General features: G+C 39.1%; 2 protein-coding genes across 8 annotated transcripts in view; both read right to left on the bottom strand.

The window, feature by feature from the left end:
• Positions 1 to 26,917, bottom strand: part of DOCK11 (dedicator of cytokinesis 11) — a 172,576-nt gene that overhangs the window by 53,872 nt on the left and 91,787 nt on the right. For 6 of the 7 annotated variants that reach the window (XM_045538711.1, XM_045538715.1, XM_045538713.1 and 3 more), the window contains 11 exons: positions 24,004 to 24,122; positions 21,799 to 21,868; positions 21,593 to 21,718; positions 20,595 to 20,666; positions 16,395 to 16,541; positions 14,725 to 14,808; positions 13,808 to 13,919; positions 13,271 to 13,309; positions 11,287 to 11,465; positions 6,005 to 6,121; positions 525 to 600 (listed from right to left, as the gene is read on the bottom strand). In XM_045538711.1, coding sequence (XP_045394667.1) covers positions 525 to 600; positions 6,005 to 6,121; positions 11,287 to 11,465; positions 13,271 to 13,309; positions 13,808 to 13,919; positions 14,725 to 14,808; positions 16,395 to 16,541; positions 20,595 to 20,666; positions 21,593 to 21,718; positions 21,799 to 21,868; positions 24,004 to 24,122 — 1,141 coding nt within the window. The remainder of the gene's footprint in view (positions 1 to 524; positions 601 to 6,004; positions 6,122 to 11,286; positions 11,466 to 13,270; positions 13,310 to 13,807; positions 13,920 to 14,724; positions 14,809 to 16,394; positions 16,542 to 20,594; positions 20,667 to 21,592; positions 21,719 to 21,798; positions 21,869 to 24,003; positions 24,123 to 26,917) is intronic. The other variant, XM_045538712.1, reaches the window with a different exon arrangement.
• LOC123628770 (natural cytotoxicity triggering receptor 3 ligand 1-like) lies at positions 3,399 to 4,686 on the bottom strand. Its single transcript, XM_045538719.1, has one exon. The coding sequence runs from the start codon at positions 4,272 to 4,274 to the stop codon at positions 3,423 to 3,425; it is 852 nt and encodes a 283-aa protein (XP_045394675.1). The 5' UTR covers positions 4,275 to 4,686; the 3' UTR covers positions 3,399 to 3,422.

The raw sequence follows: 26,917 nt of genomic DNA, 5'->3' as shown, positions 1-26,917 counted from the left end.
TTGATTAATTTAAGTAAATAAATGTTACAGAGAATACACCTTGGTCATCTAGAATGTGAAGTCTATATATCATATCAAAACACTGTAAGGAACCAAGTAAAGGTTAAGTGACTTTTTACTTTTCAAAACACTTTACTATGTATCAAACTATGAGAAATTCCTTGGGAGTCATAAAATAAAGTGACATAATTCAAGAGACAGTTCTATAGATAAGGGAACTTGAGCCTGGAAAAGGGAAGTGCCTTGCCCAAAATTGGTGACAAATAAGAAAACTGAGAAACCAGTGTTTTTCTCATTATCCTTTATTTTCTAAGTATACCATGCACACTATGTTTTAAACAAACTTGGACAAGGAGACCTAGGCAAATAAATGTGGCTGCAAGTGTGAGTCAGATTTTAATTAAACTTTAGTAGAGACCATGCTATGTATAATTTTTATAATGAAATATTTCAAAACTACAGGGCAGTACAGAGTACTTTTCTAAACACTCATGCAATGTATAATCTTTAAAAGGCTTAATTACCAGTGTCTTTGTCAGCACTCAGACTCCCTCTGTTTGCAGGTGAAGTAAAGCCACATGGAAACTCATCCCTGGATGCCTGGAACAGAATATGATACTTGTGTAATTTAAACAGATTTGTACAGGCCGGGCGCGGTGGCTCACGCCTGTAATCCTAGCACTCTGGGAGGCCGAGGCGGGTGGATTGCTTGAGGTCACGAGTTCGAGACCAGCAAGAGCGAGACCCCGTCTCTACTAAAAATAGAAAGAAATTATCTGGCCAACTAAAATATATATAGAAAAAAAATTAGCCGGGCATGGTGGCGCATGCCTGTAGTCCCAGCTACTCGGGAGTCTGAGGCAGGAGGATCGCTTAAGCCCAGGAGTTTGAGGTTGCTGTGAGCTAGGCTGACGCCACGGCACTCACTCTAGCCCGGGCAACAAAGCGAGACTCTGTCTCAAAAAAAAAAAAAAAAAAAAAAAACAGATTTGTACACAAGGATAAGAATTCTGAATTAATAGAATAAAATCATACCCTGATTTTAAACAAAGCTCACTGTGAAAGTCTAAATTAGGGAGTAGTACTTAGCATTTAGGTGACTCTTTTAAAACAAGGGGCTACTAGCATACTACTGCAACCATAAACATGGTTCAGTTCTCCTCCTTAGAACCAGGGGCAATGCTAGAAGTAAGGGTGTGACCAGAAGCCCTAGATGAACCTGAGTTGCAAAAGAAAAAACAGATAAATATTTCCAAATATTGCTGTCCAAGGTATGTGGACTGAGCAGAAGCATAAGCTACTATGTTGTGAATAAAGACCAGCCTGACATCCAAGTAGGTGATGAAGCATCCACATTTAGCCAGTTGACATGATTGGGAGCCACACGCAAGCAAGCCATCAGGCAAGCATAAAAGCAGCTTTCTCAGGAACCCAGGGGAGGTTTGACAAATAAGCTGGGACATTTCATAGAGGGAATTTCCAAAAAGAACTGTAAAGGACACAATTTAACCTGCTGCCCAAACATATGACACAGTTGCCCAAAGTGCAAAGGTGATCTTGGGCCACATAGAATATGGAGGGGGGCAGGAGTTAATAGTTCTACTGGGCAGACTAAAAAGCGTACAATTCTGGCATCATATTTTAATACGGTTATCGGTAAACTGAAGCATATTGAGAAAAGGGTTGGCCAAGAAAGTAAAGGGTTTGGAATGACAGATGATGAAGTAGAGATATTTGGCTTGGAGAAAAATTTAGAAGGCACATGTGGAGTTGGGAACAGATGTGTTCTATGTGTCTCTAGAGATCAAAACTAGGACCAGTGGATAGAAAAGCTTTCAGGTCTAATGTGATAAGGAAGGTTTTAATTATTACAATGGCAAAAGGTTGTTTTGCCAAATGGGGGACTGATTGCCTCCCAAGTGTAAGGTTTTTTTGGATTTGTCGGCGCCAGAGAAAGAAAGACAAGCAGAGTTGAAGGGGATAAATAAAGAGGCTTTATTAGAGCGTTCCCAAGTGAGGATAACGTGTCCTGAGAGTCGGGGCTGGGCAAGATTTTCAGGTCCCGGGGGGGGGGGGGGGGAAGGGGGAGAGACAGAGAGAGAGGAGAGAGAGAGGAGGGAGAGACCCGAAAAGTCACCCCGCCCATAAGTCTGAGTAGGTTTATATATATTTATTGGGATGGGGGTTTCTTAGGCGGAAAGATTTTGGTGTGAAGAAGAATTTCTTTGTTGCGGTTTTAGGGCGGGTATTGAGGAATAGGAGGGGCTGCTTCTTTTTTTCCTTAAGGAAGGGAGGAGTGCCCGGCCACGAGCCTTACATTCCGGCCTTTTATTAATAATAGGGTGCTGCGGTCTTTCTGGCTACTTCCTGTTTTTGAGGGGCATAGTAGGGGCTATGGGCCAGAGTCGACTGGTGGAGGGGTGACTAGAAGGACAGAGTAGGGGTGAAGAAGCATCTGGTTTACTGTCACTCCGGATAATTCCTGCAGGCGGTGTTGGAGAAACAGGCAGGATTTGTTGATGTAGTAACAGCATTTCTCCGGGTTGCTGGGCTGTATACCAGTGTTAGAGATATCAGAGTCGGTTTCCGGCGGCTGAGGCAGATATCTGTCCACGTGGGCACGGAGAAGTTGTCTGCTACCTTGATTGTTACCATGGGCTCCGCGAGGGTGATCAGGGTCATTGAGTCGGAGCCTCTTCAGTCTTCGGCAGCCAGACCCAAAACTGCCATCGGCAGGTCTAGGGATGGAAGGACTGGCCCTCTGGACTTCTGTCCCGAGGGGCAGTCACTTTTCCAGTGTCCCTCTTGACCACATGCCAGGCAAGACGTGGTGGGTCGATGTGGCTGCGGGCACCGGTTGGCCCAGTTGCCTTCCTTACCGCACTTGAAGCAGGTGCCTGGTAGAGCGCAGCTGGTCGCCTTAGACGAGGTCGATGGCTTCGCGGGTCCCGACGGCTGCAGGGCTGCAACCAAGGCTCGGGCCTGCAGGTGTGCCTTTTGGCGGACACGGGCCTCTCTTTGGGCCTCTGCCTGGTCATCTCGGGAATTGAAGACTTTAAATGCCATGTTCACCAGGTCTTGGATAGGGGTCTGAGGGCCCTCCTCTGCCTTTTTGAGTTTCTTTCTGATGTCAGGGGAGGACTGAGTAATACAGTGGGTTGCAAGGACAGTAGTCCCCCCAGGGGGAGGTAGGATCTAGGCGGGTATATTGCACAAGGGCGTATGTAAGGTGGCTGAGAAAGGCCGCAGGGTTTTCGTCTGCCCTCTGAGTGATCTAAGCTTATCATAATTTATAGTGTGGTGGGCGGCGGCCTGGAGGCCGGCGAGGACGTACCGTAACATGCGGTCTCTCCTGTCTATTGTCCCTGCCGGTGGGGGTGTCTGGTTGGTAGTCCCAGTGTGGCTCCTCATGGAGAACGGCTTTAGCCCCCCACCACCGGCATGGATCGGTCTGTAAGATGGACCTGGTCAGTGTGTCCCTGAGCCGCCACCCAGAAACGCTCCTTTTCATCAGTAGTAAGGGTAGAGGATAGTATAACAAAAATATCATGCCAGGTAAGGTCATATGCCTGTGTCAAATAGTGGAACTCTTTCGTGTAGGCTGTAGGGTCATTAGAAAATGAACCCAGGTGTTTTTCAATCTGGGAAAGGTCAGAAAGGGAGAAGGAAACGTGTACCCATACGACCCCCTCGGCACCCGCCACCTCCCATAATGGACAGAGGAGGGACTGGTCCGAGGGGTTTGTGTGAGAGGGAGTGTGATGGGTGACGGGGGACGTCGGCGGCCAGTGGCTGGGTGGCGCAGAAGGGTGACGGGATGCATCTGGGTATGGTGGAGGTCGAGTTGGGGGAGAGCTGAGAGAGTCAGGTGGATCAGAGAAAACTGAAGGGGCATCTGAGGAGACGCCTGGTGGAGAATTAGAGAGAGAAAAGACAGAGGGCAGCGGGGGACCCCTCGCAAAGAGGACCTGTGTGGGGCGGCAGGTCAGACAGAGAGAAGGACGGGAGCGCAAACAGAAAAAGGCTTGGACATATGGGATCTCTGACCATTTGCCGTTCCTGTGACAAAAATTATCAAGGTCTTGTAGAATACTGAAATTGAAAGTCCCATTCTCAGGCCATTGGGAGCCATTGTCCAATTTATACATTGGCCAGGCAGTGTTGCAGTAAAGAATGAGGCGCTTGGGCCGGATGTCTAAATCCAGGGCCTTCAGATTGCCCAGCAGACAGCCTAGGGGTGTCTCGCGGGGAATTCTGGAAGACTGGCTACCCATGTCATCCCAACCTGAATGGGGAAACAGTCAAGAACAGTAACCTGACTATGGAGGGCAGCAAAAGTCTGGGCGCACATCTCCGCCGAGACTAGTATGCCGGTACGGAAAGGGGTGGGAGGAATTCAGGCGTCCCCAAATAGCCTCAGCCCCTGGAACAGGAGAGCCTCTGACATAGGCCCACACTTTAACGGACAGGGAACAGTATCCCAGAGGGAACACAGGCTCCTAGTGGGGAATCTAGGCTGGGACAAGACGGGGTGACTCACCCAGGCCGAGGTAGTAAATTAGGGACTCGAAGGCACTCAGCGGAGGTCCCAGTCCGGAATGTGACAGTTCACAGAAGGGGTGGCGCAGCCAGGGCCCCGGAACGGGCCGGCGCAGCCAAACACCCCTCCCGGGTTTCGGCACCAAATGTAAGGTTTTTTGGATTTGCTGGTGCCAGAGAAAGAAAGATGAGCAGAGTTGAAAGGGATAAGTAGGCCGGGCGCGGTGGCTCACACCTGTAATCCTAGCACTCTGGGAGGCCGAGGCAGAAGGATCGCTGGAGGTCAGGAGTTCGAGACCAGCCTGAGCAAGAGCGAGACCGCGTCTCTACTAAAAATAGAAGAAATTATATGGACAACTAAAAATATATAGAGAAAAAACTAGCCGGGCATGGTGGCGCATGCCTGTAGTCCCAGCTACTCGGGAGGCTGAGGCAGTAGGATCGCTTAAGCCCAGGAGTTTGAGGTTGCTGTGAGCTAGGCTGACGCCAGGGCACTCACTCTAGCCCAGGCAACAGAGTGAGACTCTGTCTCAAAAAAAAAAAAAAAAAAAAAAAAAAGAAGAAGAAAGGGATAAGTAAAAGAGGCTTTATTGGAGCGTTCCCGAGTGAGGATAATGGGTCCCGAGAGTGGGGCCCAGGCGAGATTTTTTTGGGTCGGGGGGGGGGGGGGGGAGAGAGAAGAGAGAGGGGGGAGGGGAGTAGGGAGAGGGGGAGAGAGGGGGGAGACCCAAAAAGTCACCCCACCCAGAAGTGTGAGTAGGTTTATATATGTTTTTTTGGGGCTGGGGAATGGGGGTTTCTTCCGCAGGAAGATTTCAGCGAGAAGAGTAAGAAATTTCTTTGTTGCAGTTTTAGGGCGGGTATTGAGGAACAGGAGGGGCTTCTTCTTTTTTTCATTAAGGAAGGGAGGGGTGCCTGCCACCAGCCTTACACCAAGTTCCTTCTAACTCCTAAGATTCTGGAGAGCGAGGGGAAAGCATAGGCCAGTTATGATAAACTGAAAGGAAGTGCTGCCAGGAGACTAACAAAGGAAGGGAGAAGTAAAGAAATACAGTTTAATCTCTAATGCCTAATATTTTGGAAGTGAAGAATCTTTTGTTTGGTTTTTAAGTTGAGTAAATATATGAAGGCATGCACAGCAAATCTTAAGAACAAAACGCTGGGTACAAGGGACTTGTGGTATTTTCTTGGACTCTGTTATTCAAAGTGTGGTCTTTGGACCAGAAGCAGCCAAAAGCTTGTTAAAAAGGCAGACTCTCAAGTCCCACCCCAGGTCTGTTGAATTAAAATCTCCCAGGTGATTTATATGTACATTAAAGTCTGAGAAGCACTGTGCTAGGAAAAAGTATAAAAAGTGGAGTAAAAAGTGAACTCTTAATATTGAGATCATACACCATATGACCCTGATTCCAAATGCATTCAATAAAACAGGATGAAACTCCAACAGAAACACATTACTACTTACAGAATTAGGCATGGCTGCACAAGAATACAAGGTATCTCGACCTGCTAATCGCTGTATATTTTCCAAAAGCAGTCCAACAAACGGGAGGTATAATTGTGCTATTTTGGCTTGCTGGTTCTGAAAAATAATTATCCAAAGCTTAATAGGTATATAATATGTATATATTACAAATAAACAGACTTAGCTCCATATATCAGTTTAATGACTAAAAGTGGGCTAATATCCACAAAGAATTAGTGAAGCAGGAATCCATTTATACTTATAGTCTCAAAGCTAATTACCATAGAACTTCTTTGGCATTTGGATTTATATACAATACAGACTCAAATTACATTCTTCAAACATAGCTACACACAGGATTTATGTTTAATAGCAGTTGACCTATAAAGCAGATAATATTAATCCTGTTATTTCACTCCAGTGAGGGTTGAGCTTCATGAGAACAGGGACCATGGCTGTCTTGTTTACTGCTTCATCCCCAGTGCCTAAGCATATAGCAGATGGTCAATGTAAATTGGCTAAATAAATAAATAAATAAGTGGAAGAAGTGAAAAAACAGTAAATTACTATATTCATTCAAGAAACATTTTTTGTTTTCATTAAAGCTGCAATTACAGTACTGTGATTACAATGTGTACCTTGGACCCTAGGTCAATTAAAAGCCTTGGGAGATTGATATATTTGTAAATATAAATAAAGCTGGCCACTACTACTCTCAATTAATGTGTTTCCTCTTATACAAATTTATTTATTACTTTCCTCACCAGATACACACATATACTCAAATCAGAGAAAACAGTGGTTGTGATGGCACAAGAGTTGCCCTCCATATTTCAGGACTTTGGGAGATTTTTCTGGAGACTTAGCTAAGACCTCTAGGGCAAAATGGTCAACCTATAGAATATAGAAGATCAATGGTATCTCACTGTTGTTTTAGTTTGCATTTATTCTTGAGGTTCAATAATTTTTCGTATGTTAATTGGCAATCTGCACTTCTTTTGTGAATTTCAGGCATATTTCTTAACAGACTTCCCTCTAACATAGTACCCCATCAATAACATAGTACCCCAACAATAATAATCTTCTCTATCAATAGAAGATTCTGATTCAGTAGGTCTGGGATGCCCCAGATGATGCTATTGTGCACATATGTTTGAGAACCACTAACCTAATTCAACTTCTTGCCAAAGGCAGGAATGGCCCTTACATGCATCCCTGACACATGGTTAGTTTTTAAACCTTGTTAAAAAACTCCAGCCTTTTTGTGAGTTCTGTTAGAGAGCTACTCTAACCGAAATAAACTTATAAGTTCTACCTCTTAGGTATAGCTCTGCCCTTTGGACGTAGAAAGAATAAGTCTACTTCTAATTTTGCATGGCACCCTTTAAATATTTGAAAACGGTTATTATGACTTGTCTTGATTTGTTCTTAACAAGGCTAAATAGCCCTCATTACTTTCCTATATTCCATGGCTTTGGTTTCAAGATTTTTCACTTAGTGATTATCCTTTTTTCATGGTTCTCTAATTTTTCAATGTCTCACTTGAGATTTGAGAGGCAGTACAGCTAGTGGTTAAGAGCACAGATTTTGCAGTTCGACATGCATGAATCCCAGTAGTCACTGGATTTTGAGAGGCAGTATAGCTAGTGGTTAAGAGCACAGGTTTTGCAGTTAGACATGCATGAATCCTAATACTAGTCACTTGATTTTGATCAAGTAACTTAATTACAGTTTTCTCCTTGGTAAAATGAGAATGATGTTATTTCATGTCAGGTATTTAATACAGTAGCTGGCATATAGTGAGTCCTCAATACATTTTAGCTGCTATTATTAATACTATGGCTTCTAGATAGGAATCCATTTTAGTTCTCATATTGAGTGATCTCTAGGGAAGGAGATACTGCAATATTCTCAGGTAAGCAGGAACACAGGAAAACATACAGTCCTTACAAAATATATTAAAAGTTTTGCTTGCACAACAGACAGAAAAGAACTTAAGAATCTATTAATAGAAGACTAGTTAGATAAATAAAATAAGGTATATGCATATGATGGAATACTATGCAGCTATTTTATAAATTTGGAAGATCTAATCTTTAGGATGCATTGTTAAGTGAAAAAAGGAAGATGCATAATGGTTTCTATTCTATATATAGATATAGATAAATATATATATTTATATGTATATATAAAATATAGGCTTGTGCTTGCATAAAATAGAAGTATACATAAACTGATAACAGTACTTTCTTCTGGAGAGATGAATTGGGGGTTGAGGTAAGGAATGGGACAGATATTTTGCTTTTTGTTTTTTACCATGCATGTAAGATTACTTTTTTTTTTTTTTTTTTTTTTTGAGACAGAGTCTCACTTTGTTGCCCAGGCTAGAGTGAGTGCCGTGGCATCAGCCTAGCTCACAGCAACCTCAGACTCCTGGGCTTAAGCGATCCTACTGCCTCAGCCTCCCGAGTAGCTGGGACTACAGGCATGAGCCACCATGCCCGGCTAATTTTTTTGTTTATATATTTTTAGTTGGCCAGATAATTTCTTTCTATTTTTAGTAGAGACGGGGTCTCACTCTTGCTCAGGCTGGTCTCGAACTCCTGACCTCGAGCGATCCACCCGCCTCGGCCTCCCAGAGCTAGGATTACAGGCGTGAGCCACCGCGCCCGGCCAAGATTACCTTTTTTAAAAAAGCAAAAAGGATTTGCCCACAGCCCAGCTAGAAGTAGAAATTGCAATTCTCTCAGGTGTCAACATCACTTGTAGTGGGTATAAGAACTATAAAGACCCCAGGACAAATGTTAGACATTGGACATCCTTGTTCTGAACAGGAAGGATATCTCATGGTGACTATAACAAGCTAAGAGATCTCTCTAAGCATTTATGACTAACACATGACAGGGACCAGTTATATCTCCAGAATTTCATTGGAGCCAGAGCTTAGGAGTGGCAAAGGGGTAGGGAGTGACTAGGGAGTCTAGTCTTAAAGCAGGCTTTCCATAAGAAGCATTCTTTTTTTAACTTTTTATTTGGAGTCACTTTGAGGGATCAATAGAAATTATGGAGTTTTAAAGCTCCCTCCTATCCCTCACCTTGGCATCACCATTAATGGCAAACATGATTTATTTGAATGTATTTGACAAATGACCTCAGCCACCTGCAAACTCTTTGCACCTACCAGAGAAAGAACCTTTTATATCCTTGTTCAATGTACTAGAATTGAAGCTTTGGTTAACCAGGCCCATGAAGCAAACAAAATTCTTCTGGAGAGAACCCTACACTCATTTAATGCCTGTCTAGAGCTTTTGAACGAAGAGGTAAGGGCATTAGAAGTCACTGAAACGGTAATAAAGCTTGGCATTTCAATCTTTCCCATAGTCTAAAACCTTAAACACTCAAACAGGCACAGTGTCTACAACTATTATGTACCCACAATAATTAAAAATAAAAACAACAGGTATGGTGTCTAACTTATTTACAGATAACAATAGCTCTGTGTGTGTATACATACTGCTCTCAGAATTTAAAACGTAAATAGAGGCCAGGCGTGGTGGCTCACGCCTGTAATCCTAGCACTCTGGGAGGCCGAGGCGGGTGGATCGCTCGAGGTCAGGAGTTCGAGACCAGCCTGAGCGAGACCCTGTCTCTACTAAAAATAGAAATAAATTATCTGGACAACTAAAAATATATATAGAAAAAATTAGCCGGGCATGGTGGCGCAAGCCTGTAGTCCCAGCTACTCGGAAGGCTGAGGCAGGAGGATCGCTTAAGCCCAGGAGTCTGAGGTTGCTGTGAGCTAGGCTGACGCCATGGCACTCACTCTAGCCCGGGCAACAAAGTGAGACTCTGTCTCCAAAAAAAAAAAAAAAAAGGTAAATAGAAATGTCCAAATTTGTGATATAAAATATTTAAATTCCACCTCTAGGTAAGAAACTGGTGAAATTCCATTTTCTTTCACTTTCATCTGAAGAGGTAGTAAGGAAAAATATAACTTCCTGCTTCAGAGAAAGGAAGTTCATTTTGTACTTTTCCTGTAAATCATTTAAAATCACAGCTAAAGATGTTTTTCTCCACATTGCATAAGATCCTTTTCCCTGCTACTAGGCATAAGCAACATTTAACCAAAACCCAGCAATAACTGGCATTTTGAAAGGCTTGACCAAGCTTGGTTGGACTGCATGATTTTTAAGACATCTTTTAATTTGGAAATATTATACCAGTTAACTTGTGTTAAGTCAATATCAACATTCACAAAAATGAAAATGGCACATAACTGAGCAAACTACACTAAGTGGAGGTATGTTAATATATTACAATTATGTGACAAAAACAATGCAAACTTCAGTAAGCAATAAATTACATCTTAAAGCTAAGGAGTTTAAACCTACTTTAGGATAGAATCAAATAAAGCAAACTAGCAAGATTTATAAGTAAAACTATCTCTGTAATTAAAGAAATATGAGTGGATGTCACTAGCACGCATTTTCTGTTTATAAAGGACAAATGGGAATACTGTAGAAAGAAAATAAAATCCATTTCCAAGTCAGCTTTCCAAAATAATTACAATAATAAATGACATCATAATTTTATTTATGTTTGAATGTAAAAACAAAGGGACAAATGATTAATTATAAAACAATATTATGTTTCCTTGAGCCATTTGATAACAGGAAAGTAAGTTAGGTTATTCTAACTTATACAGTTTGCAATCTACTTTTCCAAGCCAGTAGGATTTAATGTTAATAAGATTTAAATATACATGTTAGAGGTGCAGCAAATAGCAACTGTGGCTGTGGCTTTCACTAGACAATGTGTAATGTATGTACAGTTTACAGCTATACCCACAGCTATTTATAGTAACACCACCACATCATTTTCTTTAGTAAGAAGAAAAACTTCCCATTACATATTTTATATATGATATACTCAACATGTCTTATTAACCACTTAATATTATATTTATTTAGGGATATATATTTAAGGATTACATATTAAGGTATATATTTTATACAATACGATTTTTAAAAAATTGTTAGTTTATGTAATAAATCATGAAGCAACTTATTGTTTTTTAAATATGATTTGAAAAAAGTTTTTAACAGTTAACTAAATATTATTTTTTAAAACCTAATGATTTGAAACAGAAACAAATCTTATTTGCAAAAATAAGTTTTCATCAATGTTCATATTATGCTCCTTACTGCAAACTTCATCTTGAATAAAAAAATCTTAGTAGAAATTTGCTAATGTGATACTAATGACTGTATGGATATCCTTACCTTGTGCTGGTATCTAGTGTCAAATGCATGTTTTATCAAAAGATTCTTTATGACAGAGATAGCTGTATATCTGATCTCATAATTGTCCTGAAGAGCAATGGAAGTTTCCCTCAGCAGTAAACCAACCAAGAAGTGATGCTTGCAATACTCATCTGATAAACTGTATTCAAGATTTGAATCTGCAGTACAATGAAATTTAAAACTCACTTATAAAAATATTCAAAATATTACTATATAATAAAATACTGTATTATTTAATAATATATGATCGTGCTAGCAAGAACTATAATTTTGATTGTTAATGAATCTGAGCAATTCTTTTATCATCTAGAATAAGCATGCAAACTTTTACAAGACAGGAGCATTCATACTTAGGGCTAGATGATAGCTTTAATGATAATTTCAGTTAGCAAGAAAGTCCCTAGATTCTTTCTTTTTTCCTAGATTCCTTTAAACTCTTAGAAGTCTTAGGATAGCACGTAGAATAAAATGATTCTATATTTGGCAATGTTTTAACACATTTCCTTATAGTTGAAGAGATTTTGTTGCAGCTATAAATTTAGATAATTCTGTACAACACTCGATTTGCTCATCCATTTATACTTGTAAAGTGGGAAAAGAAAGAGAATCTGGATAACTGAACCCATTCTAACAGTATTAAGTATTGACAGATCTAGTAAACATCACATATTGGCCTGAATATATACATAGGACACAAGAACAATAAGAAAAACAGCCTCATCCCACTCCAATTCAAATATCACTCAAATACAAATCTTTCATTTCATAAAATCATCACTTCAAACTATGTCTTTCACTTCCTTTTACACCCTCAGTCTATCTTAAATTTCAGATGTTAATATCCTGATTGGGAGTTGCCTTATAGCTACCCATAGAGGATGGTGATCAAGTTTAGCAATTTTTTTTTTAATTTTAGAGACAAGGTCTCACTATACAATCACAGCAAGCTAAAGCCTTGAACTCCTGTCCTCAGGCCATCTTCCTGTCTCAGCCTCCCAAGTAGCTGGGATTACAGGAGCCCACCATTGCACCCGACCAAGTTTAATCATGTCTATTGTAGATTTCTACCATCTTTATTTCCTCTTCCCTGATATTTAATGTAGTTAGGCCATAAAGCTGAAGAACATGTTTTCTATTTCTTTTTTTGGCCTCTCCAGCAATTAATATAATGCTGTATATTCAGTTAGGACTTAATGAATGCCGTGAGTAGTCAATTTAATCCTAAATTCCTGATGATCTGTCTGCTGTTTCTTTTCCCTGACTCCCTTATAGCTATCAATTAATACTGGGTGAAATACGTGAGCGATACATGCTCAGAATCTAATAAGGGGGTGGTTGAATAGGGGTGCTATGATTTTTAAATATTTTTTCTTCAATTTTCACTAGCTCTAATTCCATCACTAAAACCACCGCTCAGCTGATACTTCCCTAGAGACCAAGGCATGGCTCATGCTCTTCTGTGAACCCCCATCACTTTCTATGCACAAGGGCCGGGACTGACTAACCAAGGTGGCACTATCTGGGTAGATTTTGCAAATAGTAATGAGTTTTTTACTTCAGTTATTGGAATAAATCTAATAAGGTGGTTTCATCCACACCCTCAAAACTGTGGCCGAGGAGTCACTAAAGAGGGTCAGAGAAAAGGAGGCAAGCCTGAGAGAGGTGACACACTTAAAAAACAGATACCTTGCAGCCCCCATCCATGCCTCTATGCTGGCTTACAGCAGGAACTTGTGTTTTGAGGGCAGATGTTTTAAAGCTGAATCCTCTAGCAACACTCAAGCTTATTTGAAAAGTCAACAAACACACTGCTTCCTCGATTTTCTTGGTCCATTAACTAAAGCTTCATTTTGGCTAGGGAGGATTTGAAAAGCAACAAAGCCCCTGCCCATCTGAGCCATTCATCAAATCAATTGTGTTCAAAAACAGCACGCTACTTTAGAGTGAACCGAGTTAAACCTACCTACTGGAGTCAAACGGTCCACCGCAAATGAAAAAAAATCTAATTAATATATGAAAAGAAAAGGGACAAATAAAAAACATAGTAACATAAGAATAGTGCTACACAACAAAGCATTCAATAAAACTAGCAATGGAGATAACTGAAGATATTTCATAAATTTAGTACATACATGTTAACTATTTTACTCTGCCTTTACATTTATTTTTTGATACTTTGAGCATAAATGCACTTATGTTTTTTTCTTAATTTAATCTCATATAAGATTCCAAACACTATTATAGAGAACAAATTTTATCTGACATCGGTGTTTAAACAGCAATCCATGTAACACACCCGATTTCTTTATACTATGAATACTATCCCTGATACTATGAAGGAAATGCAGAATACCATTAATGGACCTATCTTTAGATAGTAACAATTCTGAGGTTAACTTCAAGGTGACTGATTTAACTAGAAAACATTATACTACACTAACACTAGCAAAAAAAAAGTTGGGGGTGAACATTCCAAATGATGGAAAATGCAAATACATACCTTGAACCCGCTGCAGTTTAGGTTTTGCAAATGCCATTGGCAAGTTGAGAGGAATGTAATGTTCGTGATTGCAAATTGTTTGCAGAAATTCAAACTTGTATTCAGCCAGAACCTAAATGGAATTCACTTATATTTAGTAGGCATTTACTATTTTACTAATTTAATATAGAGCATTCACTTTCACAAAAGAAGTGGTTGGTATTCTAAGCATACCTTGAGATGCGACCTGTGCAAGAAAGAGTTAACATAGCAGGCCCGAGACTGCTATCCTTAAGAAGCCTTACTGGTTGGCTAGCAGCCAAGAAATTGGGATTTTTGAAATATTCCCTACATGATAAGGTTGCATCTTCTGTGCCAGCCTTCTTAGACTGTTTGTACAAACAATGTGATTAATGGTCAATGCCTGCTTTGCTTTCCTTTCTGAGAATTTGGAATTTTGACTAGCCTCCAAACCTGACCAGCCCCAAATAAAAACTCCATTTCTCAAACAGGCTTCCCTGAACAGAAATATTGCACATGTGTAAGTACATTTTTACTGAGGGCGGGCGGTGTGCTCTGTGTGACCCTTCACAGGAGGGAGAAAGCTCAGAAAGCCTGCAGGGGGATTGCTACCAACCCCATTTGATGTCTTTCCTTCCTGATTCAGCTGAGTACCCTTATCATGCCACTCTCATGAACCTTAGTGTCATTATGACTATATGTTGAGTCTGTGAGTCTTTCTAGTAAATCACTGAACATGTAGATGGTCTTGGGGATCCCCAAGACACAGTCCAGTATTCCCTGCTTTAGGGTATGGCTACACTCAAGGTACCTAAATGAAAATAGCAGTTCTAAATCCTCCAGAGGAGAATAAATGTCATCCCTGGTCTCATGTTCGAATGTCTGACATGTACTTCAATCATGTCCTCATAACTTACCTTAGGATCTTTTGGGCTGAATCCAGATATATAGTCATTTATCAAATTGAAAACAAATCCTCTATCCATTAGTGTCAAACAGCGCTGTAGAAACCAAAACAAAATGAACAGTTGCATAATTCTAAAAGTCTACAGTCTGAACATGTTAAGTTTTTAAAATTTTTAAATTTGTACCACACTGAAGAGATGACATTTTCATTTTTATAGATAATAGAATAATAGCATTCAGACACCTCCTTGCCAAAAGCTTTTAATAGTTCCCGATGGCCTCTAATATAATTTCAAACTCCTTAGCTTGGCATTCAAGCACACTCACAATCTTGTCAAAACTTCCATTTCCAGCTTTATTTTCCAATAAAGCTCATCGACTTATTATCCTCTCAAGATGCACTGCGTGTTCCCACCACTGGGTCTTTGCTCACAATAGGCGTAGCAATTCCATCACTACTTCTTTCTAATCCTGCTCATTCTTCAAACTTCTCACAAAGTCCGGTCTTCCTCAACCACCTTAGTCTGTGGGTCCCTTTAAATACTTTATTCTATGCTAGCTTGTATTTTACTTATTATTTTCCTGTGTTCTCACCTAGATTGGACAATTAAGAACTACCTCTTTTTCTTTATATCCTCCACAGGGCCTAGAATATTTCTGTGAAATACAAAGAACTCAATACTGCATGTATGTAATATCTCATCCTTTCCACTTCCTCTGCCACTGCCCGGGGGCAGCCCCTCATTACTTCTCACTTGGATTACTGAGCTAGGCTTATATTCATTCACCCAACAAACATTTGAGGGACATACTATGAGACAACATATGACATTCTACAGAAATACAACGTTGAATGAGACATGATCTGTACTTTTCTCTAACGGTGAAGACACATAAACAAATAACAAGTAACAATGCCACAAAAGTGTGTAAACGATGGGTAAACAACACTGCATGGGAAGGTTAGGGAAGACTGAGCCTAAAAGATGAGTGGACTCTGCCAGGTAGACAACTGGTTTTCTAATTGGTTGCCCTTACTATGGTCTCTTCCTTGCCTCATCCATCACACCAGCCAAAAAATTATCCTCCAAAATATCTTTGGCATTTCTCCATTCCATATGAATCAAAATCTAAATTCCTTAACCTGACATTCAAGGCCTTCCATTATCTGGCACCAGATGGCTTTTTCAGCTCTTTTTCCACACATCCTAAACTTGCTGCACAATGACAACAACTAGACTGTGGTTACATCACTAAACGTGTTGCTTTAGTTCAAAATGCAAATCCAAAAGCCAAAAGGAGTCAGAGAAGCAATTTAAATGCATAAAGAAGGTCAGGGATATAATAAGTAGTGGCAGGGACTGTGGCAACCTAAAAAGTATGTGCCCCATCTAAAAGCATTCGAACTAAAATATGATTAAAAATATTATGTATAACAAGCAAAACCTGTCTTCTGGCTAAGCCACCCATGTGGGTCCTCTGGTTTAGTTAGCCATTTCAGTGGGGGAGAAAACCCCAAATTTGGCTAAATTGATCCATCAATTCAGTCAAAAGAGTTACTCCCATAGCCTTATAAAGATCTAGCTGAGTCTCTAGAATGTGGGTATTTTTTTCCTTTTGCTTTCAAGACTCTATCAGTGAAGAAGAGTTCCTTACCATTTTCTGGCTGCCTTTAACTCACCTTCAGGAAGCTAGCCAAACTATAATTCACATTTCTGGACTCCTCAGGAATCTCTGCATAGCGAATAGTCACATGCGGAATGATTGCAAGAAGCAGAGAATGTAAGACATGGTGATATGCCTCAGGAAATCTCTGGCCTCGAGGAAGCTTAAATTAAATAGGCATAGAAAAAAAGTCAGGAGTTTTAAAACGTCTAAATCAATTGCCATTTTTATCTTCATACATATTCTATACATAAGTATGTTCTAAAACTGAGGTATGATTTTTCTCCCAATTTAAAAATGACATCACTAGTTCAATGTTTACTTTACATCATAGGAACTGTCTAGACCAAGGGTGGGGAACCTGCAGCCTTAAGTCCACATGTGGCCTTCTAGGTCCTTAAGTGCAGCCTTTTGACTGAATCCAAATTTTACAGAACAAATCCGTTTATTTTTTATTAATACATTTTTGTTCTTTTTTTTTTTTTTTTTTTTGAGACAGATACTCACTCTGCCACCCAGGCTGGAATGCAGTAGCGTCACCATAGCTCACTGTAACCTCCAACTCCTGTGCTCAAGTGATCCTTCTGTCTCAGCCTCCCAAGTGGCTAGGACTACAGGTGGGTGCTACCACACCCAGATAATTAATTTTATTCTGTTTTTGGTAAAGATGGGGTCTCGCTCTAGCTCAGGCTGGTCTTGAACTCAGGACCTCAAGTGATCCCCCTGCCTCGGCCTCCCAAAGTGCTAGGATTACAGGCGTGAGCCACTGTGCCTGAACATATTTTTATTTTATTTCTAAAATGAACATATTTAAAATACCAAGAAATAAAATAAGTTTCAACGAAATAATCCTCTCAGACCAGCACAATTAGAACATTAGTAACCCATAAGGGCTAAATTGATGGCTGTTATGCTCATGATTTAGTCCTAACTTCCCCTGCCAGACTGGCGCCATTACCGCATGAGGCTGGCTGGTGAGAGTTTATGGGGGTCAAGTACCCAGTCTGTTATCAGCTTTTGACAATGGTGCATTGTGTTTCTATCTGAAGTGGAATTTGTGAATAGTTGCACAGCTCAATAGTATTTTTTAATTCTGTCTGCTTAACAGCCCATTATGTCAAAGAAGACCAAGAATGCTGAAGAAACAAAACACATTTTTAATGAGGATTGGGAATTGCAATATTATCTTGTTTCTGCTAAAGAGAAGATGATTTGCTTGCTTTGTGATACTGCAGTATCAACATTAAAGAAATTCAATGCTCATCAGGATTATAACACTTATAAGGACCACAAATATTTTAAATTAGAGGGAGAGATGTGAAAGGTTATACTATAGAAATTAAAAGATGAAAAGCAAAGACAATTCTTTTAAGCAGCAATAAGACCTGGAAATAATGCCACTGAAGCAACTTATAAAATAGCCTATATACTCAGGAAAAAGGGAAGCCATTCAATGATGTAGAAATTGTGAAAGAGTGCATTGTTGAAGATGTAGAATGCTTAGACCTTGATAATGTTTTAAAGTACAAACAAATGCCTCTTTCAAGGAGAACCATAACTGATTGGCAGCATGAATTCAGCTTCAACTTAACAGAACCACCTCATGCAATACTTCTAAAGGGAAATATATATTCTCCAATTGCTTTGGATGAATCAACTGATACTACTGACTCACAGCAGGTTTTATACTTCATTCAGGTAACATAATATAATATATGCATAACAGAATATTTTCTTTGCTACAAAGAGGTACTAGCTTCAGGCACTCTTGCGAACAAAACATGGGGAATAAGGATCTTCAACAACTTTCAAGATAAATGTCGTGATGTTGGACTGAATTTGGTAAATTTAGTGAGTGTACATATAGACAGTGCACCTTCCATGACAGGAAAACATGAAAAGTTTATTGCACAGATTAAAAAAAAAAAGTATTAACAGATCTAGATGCTCTCATTTCTTTTCATTGTATCATATATCAACAAAATCTCTGTGCTAAAGCTACTGTTTTAAGTGACATTTTACTATAAGTTACGAGTATTATTAACTATATTCATGCAAATGCAACACATCATCAGTTTTATAATATGCTAAAGTTGAACCATGAGATATTCAGTGTGGATTTGCCCCATCATTCTAAAGTGCATTAGCTATCACAGAGACAGGTGTTAGCCAAAATTTTATCTCTGTGAGAACAGATAGTTAAATTTTATGAAGAACAGAATCAGCCATGTGGATTATTGAAAGAAGATTGTTATAGGAATGCAGTATTTCTGTGTAATATCATGTCAAATCAAAATGGCTTGAATACTTCTTTGCAAGGTAAAACTAAGTCTATATATGATATTAACATGTGGCAAAAAATCCAAGTATTTCAAAAAATAACATCTTTCTTTGAAACACTTCTTCAAAAGAAAATCTTGTCCCCAGTTAGCAAAGGTCACTGATGAGTAGGATGACATATATGAATGATTTGAAGAATATGTAGCTGTTATAGACCTATTAATTGGAGAATACAATGAAAATTAACTGACTTTGAGAATCGTGACATCACACTCAATTTAGCATCTCAGCCTCACCCAGTTGATATCACCAAGGCATGTAAGGAACTACAGATGGAATTGACTGAGCTCTCAGTAGATAACATTTTAAAGTCATTGTATGATGCTAAGAAAGCTGCAATTGAAATACAGAGAAATGCAGTAGCATTCTCATGCCTTCAGCAACATGCCCGGAAGATGCTTTCTTACTTTTCAACCACTTATTGCTGCGAATCTACATTCTCCTACCTAACCCAAATCAAGACGCCCTTAAGGTCACAGATGACTGATAACCCATCTAGAGGATCAACTGAAACTGCAGACTTCCATGCTGCAACCATATATTCAAATGCTTTCCAACAAAAAGCAGACACAACAAAGTCTTTAAAAGGTTAACTTTAAAATTAACAAATCGTTTTTCATTTTTTGAAATTATTAAGTACGTAGTAGTTCGATTTTTACAAAATAGTGTACATTCTTAAGTATATCTAATTGAGGTTTCTTGACTGTGGCCTTATTTGATTACAGCTAAATTAACGTAGCCTTCCAACATGAAAACTTTCCCCACCCCAGGTCTAGACCTCTAATAATAGAACTGACCAAAAGTATTGCCAAGAATGTGTCCTTCTGACCCAACTTTGGAATATCATTCTCCTGAGATATGGGCATATCCTATTTTTCATCCCACCTTTTTCCTGTTTGCATGAATTTCAACTTCGACAAATCCATCCTATGAAAATTCTGATAAAAATGATAAATATGAGGTGAATATTTTTTTTTTTTTTGAGACAGAGTCTCGCTTTGTTGCCCGGGCTAGAGTGAGTGCCGTGGCATCAGCCTAGCTCATAGCAACCTCAAACTCCTGGGCTTAAGCGATCCTACTGCCTCAGCCTCCCGGGTAGCTGGGACTACAGGCATGTGCCACCATGCCCGGCTAATTTTTGCTATATATATTTTTTAGTTGGCCAGATAATTTCTTTCTATTTTTTTAGTAGAGACGGGGTCTCACTCTTGCTCAGGCTGGTCTCGAACTCCTGACCTTGAGTGATCCACCCACCTCGACCTCCCAGAGTGCTAGGATTACAGGCGTGAGCCACCGCGCCTGGCCAAGGTGAATATTTTTTACTTCACAAATCTTAGCTTTATGATTCCTGTAACTAAGAAAATTTCTTTGTACCTTTAAAACAATTAAAAAATACAATTAAATGTATATATCACTTTCCAGGAACATATTCTACTGCATAAAGTGTTTCTAACTTTGTAGATGACTTAAGCCTTTCTAAAAGTAAAGTTATGGTTAATTTGGTACTTGTTCTTCTTCCAAATGAATCTTTTCAACATAGACATTTTTAAACCACAAGACAAAGGCAAAGCTTCAAAGGTAATGAGTTTTATGTGGCAAATAATTATAGGAAAGAATCTATAAGGTAAAGTCTATCTGCAGATTAGACTGTGAGAACATATGAACTGTGAGACCTCAGATGTATGTAATACATTCATTGTTTTGGTAAGCAATGCTGAAAAAGCTAAGTGCTAAGAACCATTAAATATAAACCGGTTTGCATGTCACGGCTGAGAGTAAGATTAGCTTTCTTTGTGTCAAATATTATTCTTTTATAAATATATACAATTATTTGCCAATTCAAAATAAAATAAAAAATATTTTTTATCCTACTTACCTTAATTTTATTCTCTTCCAATAAGTATGTGGCCATTGACTTTGCAATTATTTCAAAGAAAAACCATGAGTACTAAAATAAATAAATAAATAAAATCTTTAATAGTTACCCAAAAAATCTTTGAAGCTTAGCAGAGTTTGACAAATCAACATGGATCTTGTCTTTGAACTTTACTAACATTTTCAAGTGATTCCAATTCACTGTCAAAGTCTCACAAAATACCTTCAAATTGTCTTAGCAAAAAGGTACTGTTTGTTGTACCAGAGTTGACTGGTGATGTACACAGGGAGGATGAGAACATTTGCCCCAGTGGGGAGGAGTATTTTATCAGCGACGTTTTGAATTGCCCCCACATGGTGATAAGAACAAACCAACTTTTAGTTTATTTTGTTACTCCCATTAAATCCTCTATAGACAGTGAATCTGTTACCGCCTGCACTTAGCAGAGGCCCCACCCCGCCCTTGGTACAACACTGGTGCAGCCTAAGTAGCCCAGGAATTTGTCTATATCGTGTAATTTGAAGGGTAGAGAGAAGCCTCAAGGAGGTGTGTCTTAAGATAACCAAAATTCCATCATTAATAAAAGAAATAATAAAAATAATGATGATAAAAGCTACCATTTAGTGAGTGCTTACTATGTGCCAGAAACTATGTGTTGAAATGCTTTACTTATACTTTAGAAACGATGAATCAGAGGCTCAGAAATGCTAAATAAGTGCCCCTAGGACACAAAACTATTCTCCGATGGATAGAGGATTCTAAACTAGGTCTATCTGATCCAAAATTCTTTCTCTTAGACATTTGATTGAGGTCAGTAGGTGGGTAGGGAGGGTGAAGAAGGTTCTGTGGAGAACTTCAGGAAAAAGATGCTTGGACACTGTGATGAGGAGAGAGAGGGTCACATGAGAAACTGATGAAAGACTAAACGTGAAATGGGAGGATATCAAACAAGTGTGTCTATGGCTGCTTCTGTTCCCGGCTATGTCCAGTGTCCTTACCTTTAGCAGTTTATTTATTGCTAGAAAATCTGCAGATTGCTTCAATATTGCTATCATGGTAGTAGCCAGGGTTTCTTGTATCAGCTGGGCCTGAGGAGCATTTGGTTTTTCAGGTCGGAAGCTATACTACAAACAAAGAAAATGAACTGTAAGACAAAATTGTCACATAAAACTAACTGCTCAGAAAGAAAGCTTATTCCACAAACCTTTATGAAGGATCTTAAATAACTATCCAAGCCTTCTTCATGGCACTTTGAGACGATATGTAAGAGAACCCTGAAATGACATTCACAGAAGTCAGCATGTCACGCTATAATTAATTACCATAGTTTGATTGTTAAATAAGATCATCATGTCAAACCCTAAAAATATCTAACACTGCCTAAACAATTAAAAGTGAGATGATTGCATAAGATGTAATGATAGTTTAGGTCTAATAAAGATTTGAGCATCTAACATGCTCGGGGCCTTGTGAAATATATTTCCTGGTTCAAAAGAAGGACACTTTATTTTGGTAATCCAGATGTTTCATCTCCTTTCTAAATCTCTGTATGTGTTTGAAGTATGGTCATAGCTACTATGTAGACTAAAAGACCTCAAATAAGGTAAATACTGAAATCCCCTCTAGTGAGAATAAAAGTAGAAGAACAGAAAGATACAATGAAAATCATGACATTGGATGGGGAAAAGGGAAAGAAAAGACAGGGCAGGTATAATTATATAAACAAAAATTGGAGGTAAATATAAAATTCATAGAAAGTTTTAAAGTTAAGAGACCAGCAGGGCTTCTCAAACTTTAGCATGCACCATAAGTACCTGAAGGGCCTGTTAACAGGTTACTAAGACCCTCTCCCAAAGTTTCTGATTTTGTAGGTCTGGGATGAAGTTGAATGATTAGCATTTTTAATAAGTTCCCCAGGTGATGCTGATGCTGCTGGTCTGGAACCACAGTTTGAGAACCACTGGACTAGAGTAATGCTTCTTAAATTTTCAACCAGACTATCCCCAACAGCAGAGATGAGCACAGTGTTTGGGTGTGTGTAGGTTGAAGCCTGGTGTAAGAGATTGTGGCAACAGCAGAGGAAGCAAAAGCCAGAAACATCCAGCACTGAACTCACAATTTTTTTCAAGTCTCCTGTTTTAATTTCAAAATGCAGGTGCGTTTTGCATTCTACTCTATAATATATCCTTGTTTGTTTTCTTATAAAATAATACTCCCTTATTCAAGTAAAAATTGATGGCTTAAGGCCATATTCTGTCCAATATAATAGTCACATGTGGCTATTAAAAATGATTAAAATAAAACACAATTAAAAATTCAGTTCCTTGGCAGGGCACGGTGGCTCACGCTTGTAATCCTAGCACTCTGAGAGGCCGAGGCGGGTGGATTGCTCGAGGTCAGGAGTTCGAGACCAGCCTGAGCGAGAGCGAGACCCCGTCTCTACTAAAAATAGAAAGAAATTATCTGGACAACTAAAATATATATATATAGAAAAAATTAGCCAGGCATGGTGGCACATGCCTGTAGTCCCAGCTACTCAGGAGGCTGAGGCAGTAGCGCTTAATTAAGCCCAGGAGTTTGAGGTTGCTGTGAGCTAGGCTGACGCCACGGCACTCACTCTAGCCTGGGCAACAAAGCGAGACTTTGTCTCAAAAAAAATAAAATAAAATAAAATAAATTCAGTTCCTCATCTGCACTAGCCACATTTCAAGTGCTCAATAGCCACATGTGACTAGTGGCTACCATATTGGACAGCACAAGAGTAGAACATTTACATCATTGGAGAAAGTTCACTTGGAGCTTATATATTTATCTTCCTAAGTGCATAAAGCAAATATTAATGGACATGAAGGGAGAAATAGATAGCAATACAATAATGATAGGGGACTTCAATATCCCACTTTCAACGATAGATAGATCAACCAGACAGAAAATTAATGACGAAATATTGGACTTGAACTACACTGAGACCAAATGGACCTAACAAACATATAGAAGATTCCATCCAACAACAACAGAATATACATTCTTTTCATGTGCACATGGAATGTTCTCCAGGACAGACCATATGTTAGGCCACACAACCAGTCTTAACAAATCTAAGAAGACTGAAATCATATCAAGGATCATTTCCAATCACAATAGTATGAAACTGGAAATCAATAACAGGAGTAAATTGTGGAAAATTCAAAATATGTAGAAATTAACATGCTCCTGGGACAAAAAAAAAAGAAATCAGAAGGGAAATTTAAAAATATCTTGACAAGTGACAATGAAAACAACATACCAAAACCTATGAGATGCAGCAAAAGCAGTTCTAAGAGGGAAGTTTATAGTAATGAATGGGTCCATGAAAAAAAAAATGATTTCAAATAAATAGTGTGTTTTTATTACAACACCAAAAACTCACATGGTGCAGTTGATAGGAACGTCATCTTCATGGGTCATGTTTGTGAGAACTCGGAAGAGTTGCATAAGAATTACAGGTAGAAACTGTATCATGACTTGGATCTCCATGGCATGCAAGCACTAAAATAAGGCATTATTAGTTATGAAAACAAACAGAAATATGACATAATTTGCAAAGGTGAAACAAAAAAAAAATAAGTAATGAGAAATATATTGACTAGCCCATAAGCTCACTTAAATGGCAGCTTTTCATGGGACAGGGGACTTTGTTTTGTTAATTACTTAATCCACACCTCTATTTTGGCACTCAGATTTTGTTAGTTTATTTAGTATTAAATACTTTACTGAAGAGAACATGTATAATTAAGATAAACAGGTCTTGGAAAAATAACAACTGATTCTTGGTAAACTCAATTGTAGAGGGGAACAAACATATTTGGAGATACTGGAGATGCGCCTACTGTCCCCCAGCAGTCTGGATGTTTTACAGGGGAATGTGGGCCTTCAGTTAATCTGGTAAGAAGTTAAGTGGGATTCAGTAAAGAGTGCTTCTATATATAATTGGCTTTAAACCAGCACCATCTATAAAACTGAGGTAGTTCTGCATTCTAACTACCCTGCAATACGTTTCCTCAACTAATACTCTGCCTCTAATGATGTGTGCTACGAACACCAAAAAGAAATGTGTTCATATATGAATAGAAATGATAAAAACAGTGAAATATGTTCCATTTCTTTCTTCTTTCTTGCCTTCTCTCCACATTCACTCACTCACTCAGCCAACCAGCCAACTAAAGAAAGAAAACAAACTTCGCTGAGCACCTTCTATGTCAATTCAACATGTAGTGCTATAAGAAATACAAAGGCAGGTAAGTTGTGTCTATATGTAATGAACTCATAAGTTATCTTGCACATTCTCTCTGACTTTTGCTCCATTTTTCCATCCTTGCTCTCATTACCCCTTTTCAGGTCTCTATCATCTGTATTCAAATCATCTCAACAATTACCTCTTAGATCTCTGTGCAGCTTCTCTTCAATCAGATGCATAGGGCAAGATATCAAGCTTAAGGAACTCAAGGTCCATCCTTCTGGTTTTTCCTTCCTGTACATCCTCTCTTCTACCTTTTCTGCCATCATCCCGTTCCAAGACCCTCTAATTTATAATCAAAATAGTCTAATTGTTTTCTTTCTAGTAGATCTCTGTACAGTTTCTCTTTATTTCTAATATATCCAACTCTCATTTCCAAATTAATCTTCCTCAAATAGTGGTTATGTTAGACCACCTCCTGCCAAGATTTTTTTTTTTTGATGTCTCCCCATACCTAGGACAGTGGTTCTCAATCAGGGGCCATTTTGCCCCTCACCAGAGATTTAGCAATGTCTGGAGACATTTCTGGCTGTCACAACGAGGGATGCTACTGACATCTAGTGGGTAGAAGCGAGGGATGCTGCCAAACACACAGACAGCCCCACACAACAAAGAATCACCCTGCCAAAAAATGTCAATAGTGCCAAAGTTGAGAAACCCTGACTTAGGGTATGAAGTCCAAGCTACTTAAGACCCAACCTACATTTTCAGCCCAAATACTCATCATCATTATTTACAAGGCAAAACTGGTGTCTTCACTGTCCCTTGAATGTATCATATACTTTCCTAGCTTTGTACCTTTGTCCACAGTTTTTACTCAAATTCTCACCACTCTTCCAAGGTAAATTCAAATTCCTACTTCAGGGAAACCATTTATTTTCTCATTTAACAAAGGCATACGAAATAAACTTCTAATAGCTAAGCTCACCAAAACAAACAAATAAAAAAGAAAACACCACTACCACCAACAGAACCCCAATCAAATAAAGAAACAAAAGCCACGGTTTCTACCATCAAGCAGTTCATAGTCTAAAGGGGATCAAGACATGGAACTAAATAACTGCAATACCAACAGTAAATGGTATGATAGTGGTATATACAAAATGTACAAAGGAAGGGGCAACTGAGTCTGCAAGTAGGTAGGAATGTCTGATAAGGGTTCAGAGAGGAGAAGAGTAAAGGACACATAGGAGAAACCAGGTAGAAAGGAGAGATGGGCATTCCCTGCAGAAATGATCTCCCTGGTACCAGTGTCACTCCTCTATAATACATTCTCAACACAACAAATGCAGCAGCCAGAGTGGTTTTTTTTGTTGTTGTTGTTGTTTTTTTTTTTTTTTTTTTTTGAGACAGGGTCTCACAGAGTGCTCTTTTTGAAATGCAAATTCAAAAGTGACATCTTACCCTTGTTAAAACCAAAACAAACCACCATGAACAAAGAGCTGTCACAGGCTTCCTCCCATCCTTCCCCCTTGCTGCACACTGTACTCTAGCTCTATGGTCTTTTGTCTTCTGTCCTTCCAACATGCCAGTGTAAGGTGTTTACACCTGCAACAATGTTCTGTTATTCTTTTACATGGCTTTATTACTTAAGGTTGTCTTCTTCTCATCAGTTTCCTTTCAGTTTAAAATGTCATTTCCTCAGATAGGCCTTCCCTGACAACTCTAGCTGGAAAGTTCCTGTTTGATCCCATCAACCTGCTCTATTTTCTTCATAGCACTCATCTTTTATTTATTTACAATCTCTCTACCCCAACTAGAGCAGGTCTACTTTCTGAATTGTTCCCCATTAGATTCCCAGCACCCAGAACAACGTATGGCCCATAGTAGGTGCTCAGTAAGTATTTGGTCAATGACTGAATAAATGAATAAAATAAGGAACCAAGAGGTAAGATAAAGACAGGCACCCTCTAGACTATTTTTATATTATTGACATATTGTTATTTAGCTTATGTGTGTCCTATCTCTTCAGTTAGGTTTTAAGATCCCTGTGGACAATGACCCTAAGTTAGGCTCCTCTGCAAATCCCAAAGATCTACCAAAATAC

Source organism: Lemur catta, chromosome X, assembly GCF_020740605.2.
Source record: "Lemur catta isolate mLemCat1 chromosome X, mLemCat1.pri, whole genome shotgun sequence".
Classification (NCBI taxonomy): domain Eukaryota; kingdom Metazoa; phylum Chordata; class Mammalia; order Primates; family Lemuridae; genus Lemur; species Lemur catta.
This window is presented reverse-complemented; position numbering and strand designations above follow the sequence as displayed.

What these genes read in the sequence shown, in the direction of transcription:
- LOC123628770 (XM_045538719.1), bottom strand. Translation starts at nt 4,274, where the DNA reads ATGGGTAGCCAGTCTTCCAGAATTCCCCGCGAGACACCCCTAGGCTGT.